This window comes from Alligator sinensis, unplaced genomic scaffold, assembly GCF_000455745.1.
Source record: "Alligator sinensis unplaced genomic scaffold, ASM45574v1 scaffold64_1, whole genome shotgun sequence".
In the NCBI taxonomy this organism is placed as follows: domain Eukaryota; kingdom Metazoa; phylum Chordata; order Crocodylia; family Alligatoridae; genus Alligator; species Alligator sinensis.
This window is the reverse complement of record NW_005842458.1, coordinates 268,790-275,345: the sequence shown is the minus strand read 5'-3', so window position 1 is coordinate 275,345 and position 6,556 is coordinate 268,790. Positions and strand designations below refer to the sequence as shown.

Sequence of the window (6,556 nt, the reverse complement as noted above, 5' to 3'; positions counted from 1 at the left end):
GTGGGCGGGGGGTGCCCTGGGGACCCCCGGTGGCTGGTGCACTGGCTGGGGGTGTACTGGAGCCCCCCCCTGAGACTGGGACATTGGCTGGGGGTGCCCTGTGCACCTCCCTTGGGGCTGGGGCACCAGCTGGGCAGTGGCAGCAGATGCTAAGGACGCTCAGGCAATCTCCTCGCCCAGCCAGCTGGCAGGATGGGACAATGGCAACTGAGTGTAGCCACCACACCTTCCTCCCCCAGGAGCGGGCAGGGGGAGGTGAAGGGTCTCCAGGGTGATTTTAAAAACTGCTGAGCACAGGAGTGAGGGGTGCACAACCTCTGCCTCCGAATTTCCTAGACCTTCAATGCTGGAGGCTGCGAGTGCAAGCGGACCAGTGGAGGTGGGGAAAACCCCCCGGTCAGATTCAGGTCACTCGCCCTTTCAGCATCTGCTGTCTGCCCCGATGTGACACAGGACACTGGGTAAGGTGGACCCGTGGTCTGACCCAGTCAATGGCAGCTTTTATACCTGTCTTCGCACCCCCCAGCCCTTCCTCCTGCATAAAAGGGGTAGGCTCCAGACTGGTCCCCAACTTGCTGGACAGGGACATCAGCTACACGGGGCAGGTGTTGGCCGTCCATGCACCAACTCTGACACATCCTGCTCTCCAGGGAAGCCAGTGGCTTTCTTTCCACTCCTTTGTGGCTCTCTGATATATCCGTAGCCCTGGCATCACCCCCTTGGGTTTTTTATATATCTGCAGCATCTGACTAGTATCAAGATGCCACAATTTATTTTAGATTATTCCTATTCGAGAGACGGTACTCATCTTAGTGTCTAGATTAGACACCGCTGTGTTATTTCTTCCAGTTCGCAGGCATTTCACAAACCATTGGCTCATTTTCCCATTAAACCTATGCACTGGTGCATGAGTGTCACCTGCCCCTTTTGGACTGACTGTTTTGTGCAGAGGAGTGCCAGTTAGGTTAAAACTTCATAAAAGACCACTGAATTTCTGACTATATTAACTCTGAGTAGGCTGCTTGAGATGCTTTATTGCTGGTTTGCTGAGATGGGAAGTATCCACAGTCAAGGAGAGCTTCCTGCATTGCAACAAAGCCCTTTTTAAAGTGGGACTGCTATAACGCAACGAACAAAAGCATTTATGGCCCTTTTCTTGAAAAAGTTTGAGGCTCTGTCTCTTCTGGAAATAATATATATTAACTGCTCATTTTTAGTGCCCAAGCTGTATCCACATCCACACCCCCTCCCTCCCAGGTGTGTGTCTGTTCGTGCTGTAAGAGGGTCATGATGCTTGTAATGAAACCTGTGCTTATCTGAGGGCCTTTGCCATCAGTTGTCACTTGCATCCTGTGCCACCCCAGTGACTGTAGCAGGATTGCGGAGTGCACAGTTTGGTCCCTAAGTCCTTCCTAACAAGATCTCTGTGTCTGTCCTTTTGGCATTTTGCAGGAGCATTTTGATGGGGTGCTGAATGACGATATCATAGCTGAAGCCCTGTACAAGCTGGGGCGTTCAGCGCTTGGCACCGAATACGTTTACCTTAACCTGTCGCTTTCGGTGAGTATAACTAAAGGACGACCGCTTTTCCTGTATAGCCATTGCTGGGTTGCGTATCTGTGCCCACAAGCTTTGCACTATAAGAGAAGATGGCGTCTTGACTCCCATCTTGCTGATCTCAGCAGTCTTTCCTGCCCAAGTGCAGGGAGGCTGGATCAAAACTATGGCTTGGTTGGCAGAATGTTGTCTGATCCTGTGATCAGTCTCTTTGCCTGCTATAGTTGTCATCTTTGTGTATCTATTTTGGGAGTTTTGGAAGCTGTGACTTGATTCTTGCTGGAAACTTGCTGTCTTGGTACTAGTTTCTCTTTACTTCCCCTTCTATAGCTCTGGGAGCCAGAGATTTCTTCAGTTCAATTGCCTACACCTGTTGGGCTGGGTTTGACCAGAGTGCGAGGGAGGGGATGATGATCCCCTTGGCATGCAGCATTTGAACCACTTTGGTAGGAGATAATTGCTGCCCCCCCCCCAGGGAATTAGCCATTTCAATCCCAGTTTAAGATGACTCAGCACAGATTCTTCCTTTAAGTGCAGCCTTGAGTTTGTAGCATTTCCCTTAGCTGTGGCTCTCATGACTGCAATTTTTATTTCTACTTTGACACTTTTTCTTATTCACGACTCATCTGGGGCAAATGAAATACTCTTTTTTTTTAATGGTCTTATTCAGGTGAGCTCAAAGCCAGTGTACACCTTAAGGGAGCTGTGGGCACTTCATCACTGGTTCCTCTCCTGGGAGACCAGGGTGAGGTTACACAACTAGTTATTAAATCTTCTTTACTTTTATTTTTCCAGGGCCGTAATTTAAGCGACATTAACATTCTCTCCAAATATGTTCACTTAGAGAAGTTGGAACTTTCATACAATAAAATTAATGGTATGTAGTAGGTATTCTAGTAAACTCTTGGGTTATGAAATCATTTAAGATGAAAAATGCAGCGTACCATGTAGCTTTAATATTCCAAAACTTGGCCTAGGTTTTAATGGCATGACTAATCCAATTCTATATGCTAATGCTACGGTTGGATCTCCTTGAGAATGATGTACTGACACTGTTCATACAGCTGTGGCAGCATATGCTAGGCAATAAGATGTAAATATTAGTTTCTGGGTTATTATGCAAAAGTAAAAGGCAAACAGCCATATTAGTGTAAGGGGAAGGCTGAGATTCTACACATGCAAGTGTCAGAATATTGAAAGATCAGTCTGGTTAGAGGTGTTCTGCTTCTGGGCTTTTCTTCAGCAAAGACCTCCTAGCAAGAGATGAAATATATTAAATTGGATGCTGCTTTTCTGATGAGCACATTTGGGGACTGGGCTGAGACCTGCCAAACTAATTTTTTAATCTACTGTAATCAGCATCATAAGGAATAAGGCTGTGGCAGTCACCTGCTCTGTCACTTCCTCCTCTGATCTAGTACTTTCTCTCTGCTTTGGATGCTGAATATCAGGGCATCTCTGTGTTACACTACCTTGTGCCAATTCTGTTGTTTCCAACTTGCAGACCAAATAATGCCTGAACTGATCCGGGCCTTTACTCCAGGGGAATAATCTCTCTTTGAAACACGGCTTTCACGAGATAACTAATATTGCCAAGTAATTACTAAGTTTTGAGGAGGAAAAATTCCTCTTGCTGCCATTTTATAACTTGCATTGGCTCAAATGTCACTGCGTGGAAGATAGATTTCTGGCTGATCTAAAATTCTCAGAAGTCTCATTTTCATCAGTCTCATTTTCCTAAAGTCACTAAAACGGTGTTGAAAAGCTCACTTGCTTCTAGGTCATAAAGTTAAACATGGTAAAACTTTATTTTTTTTAATAATGGAAAACTGATATAGGAATTGGTGTTCATCTCTGTCTTTCATTGTTAACAAACTCTCCTTTGTGGAGTAAAAGATGCTAACACACTTAATTACTGCAGGCCAAGCCTTGCTCTATAAATTATCTGATCTAAAATTGATTTTTGGTTGCTAATGGGTATAATTATCATATTAAATCATAACACCCATCATCTTTGTATTCCCCTCTGCATCCTTTTACTTAATTTCGTGTTTCCCTTTGTTAACTAGATCTGTCTTGTGTCAGTCACATGCCTTACTTACTGGAACTTGATGCTTCCAATAATGAGCTGACTACATACTTCAATTTCAAACCGCCTAAGAGTCTCAAGGTAAAACAGATTTGCTAGATTTAAATTCAAGGACCTATATATGGTCTCGATTTGGTATTTGGGCAGACCATGAGATCAAGCCTTTTGTCTCCCTACCCCTCCATCTTCCTTTAGTTGGCATTTTTTTTTAAACATAAAATATCTGGGAAAATCAAACTCTATTTGTATCTCTTTTGTTTTGTTTAAAATAGTGACTCTTAACTGCCACAGGGATAGCAGTTTATACGGTGGACTCCAGGTACATGGTTAACATTCTGCCAAATGAATCAATCCGATCTTTCATGGAATCAATTCCCACTTTTCAGATTGACTGCTGCCAGTGACTAATGAGAAACATGTATGTGAAGTATAACCATATGCTGCTCTTCCTTTTCTGCTATTGTTTTGATGGAGTCCAGTATGGTTTTAAAAATCTGGAGTGTTTTGAAATACTACAATTATTTCTATGCTTTCTCTACCAGTTCTCTAATCTTAATGGGAAAATTGCCAGGGCCCTTAATAAAAATGTTTGTAAGAGAAAGGCACATTTGTTTTTGAAAGTTCTCGAAATGTGTATTATGCAGCTCATACAAATGAGGTCTTGTCAAACTTTAATATTAATGATCCTCTTGCTTCTTCCACACCCCTCCATCAGCGTTATGAGGCAACTCAAAGGCCTGGAGAAAGAAAGCAAATTTGTGTGTGTCCTTTTTCTCTTTAGGAGGTAGATTTTTCATACAACCAAATATCTGCAATGCGAGATTTGTCTGCATACCAGTCACTTACCAGACTCATACTAGACCGTATCCTTTTTGGAAATTAGAACAGGAACGGGATTTTTTTTTTTAACCGCTGTTTATTCTGCCTTTGTTTTACAGCTTCACTTAACAGGATGATTTTCTCTGAAAAATGAAAGCAAAAATAGCATCTAATCTACTGGTGAAATTACTTTTAATTTACTAAGCATCAATATCTTAATGGAAAGGAAAGGTGTGCAGCGAGGGTGTTTATAAAGATTGAGTACAGTAGGCATGCCATGGGAAAACAAAAAGAAAAACCCCTTTGCATCCTGAAAAGTAAGAGAACCATGAGTCATTCTCCCTAGATGTGGCAAAGATGATAAACAAACGTATGTTTCTCACTGCGGTATCCGGGTATGAAGCACTGAGTTTACTTTGAACTCCCTTGACTCCATAATCATGTTTTCCTTCAGCTACACACTTTATTAGAATGAATCTAGTGCAGGCGTTGGCAGTGTTTTCCAGCAAAGTAACACTGGGGCTATGGATGAGTAGGTACTAGCACCCGGCTGCTTCCACTGCTTCTCCGTGGTACCCGACTGTGATACGCCCCAAGGAGAGCTCCTCTTCCACTAAAACACACAGCACCTGACTCTGGCATTGTACAGCATGGCCAATCCAGCCTGTGGGCCTCGGGTTGCTGACCCCTACTCTAGTGTTATGTATTAATAGGCAGAAAGTTTCTGCATCTAGCATCCACAGGCACCTGTGCACCATGAGTTTTAATACTCATTAAATTAAATAGGTTTATAACATTTAAACTTCTTTATTTTGGAGCGTCGCGTCAGTGTTTGCACTCGCTAGGTTTTCGAATGAATTAAGCCCAGTCTCTGGCTGGCGCCGCAGGAGAACGGGATGGTCCAGCACTGCCCCGTGGCCCGGAACACCCGACCCCATGCTGCAGGGAGCTGGCAAACTGCACCAGGGGAAAAAAAGGAAGCAATTCAAAAGCAGAAGCAATTCGAAGGGGTGAACTACAACAAAGTCGCAGCCACCTGGTGGACAAAGAGGCTCATTACACATCTTTGAATGCCTTTGTGTTTGCACGCAATGAATCTATGGACGTGACACTTTAATTCCTGGTAAGCCAAACTAAACTACGTCTGAGGATATTTACTTTAATGCATCAGAAAGACTTTTAAAGCGTCCGGAAATCCCACTTGTGCAAACAGTCATGCAGTTTCAGCGCGAGAGAGAGCAAAAAATGTGGCGTGTACAAAGGCTGGGGTTAAAGTGAGTGTGTAAGATTAGGGTGGTCATCTTGGCAACAGTGAGCTGCTTTGTATGGAGTGATACCTGTTGCCAAATAACTTTGAAAGTAACTAGACTGATTTTTTTTTTTTTACTGAGCTCCCAGAGAATCTGTAGAAGTCCAGATCAATAAATGACAGTAAGCAGGGTCCTCCCTTATGTGGTAGTGATGCAGACTGTTTGCAAAAACACCTTTCAATCTATGCGTGTGTTCCCCAGTTGGTGGAACACCAGTCTGGCAGAGGATCTGAAAAGGAAGTCCCGATTGATTTAATTTCCTCCGTTTCTTGCTTTTCTGAAGTATTTGCTGTGCAAACTGGCCTTTATTTTTGATAACTTCTCTTCCACATTTGTCTAAGTTAATCCTCTATGTGGTTTTCTGCGTTCTCGGGTGGATATGCTGCCTTGCTTATAGTTGCTTATAACTCCTTTCCCAGCCGTATAAATTACATCCCAATTCTTTGTTCCATAAGAGAGGAAGCTGACTGTTTTTGTTCAGTTCTCTCTCTTCCATGCTTAAAGTAAGGCCATTATTGAAGCATATTTTTTTTTTTTTTTTTTTTACATAAGGGCAGCTAACTGATTCACAAGTTGTTCAGGTTACATTATTCACACGTTACAAGCTGTACAGGCACGGTGATTCTTGTTAGAGAATGGCACTGGGATTCAGTCCCTTTGCAATTCTAATTTCCCATAGCAAAAGCAAAAATAATGTGACAAAATGGAATAAAATAGAAGGGTCAAAGTTTATTTTTACCCATCTGAATAGGAATAAGGATTTTTCATTTGGTGTTAATGC

The 6,556-nt window shown here is 43.1% G+C and overlaps 1 protein-coding gene across 3 annotated transcripts in view; it reads left to right on the top strand.

Moving 5' to 3' along the window:
* The window catches only part of LRGUK (leucine rich repeats and guanylate kinase domain containing), a 72,290-nt gene that overhangs the window by 1,640 nt on the left and 64,094 nt on the right, over positions 1–6,556 (top strand). For 2 of the 3 annotated variants that reach the window (XM_014523191.2, XM_006030682.3), the window contains exons 2-5: positions 1,453–1,560; positions 2,353–2,434; positions 3,627–3,727; positions 4,428–4,509. In XM_014523191.2, coding sequence (XP_014378677.2) covers positions 1,453–1,560; positions 2,353–2,434; positions 3,627–3,727; positions 4,428–4,509 — 373 coding nt within the window. The remainder of the gene's footprint in view (positions 1–1,452; positions 1,561–2,352; positions 2,435–3,626; positions 3,728–4,427; positions 4,510–6,556) is intronic. The other variant, XM_025212353.1, reaches the window with a different exon arrangement.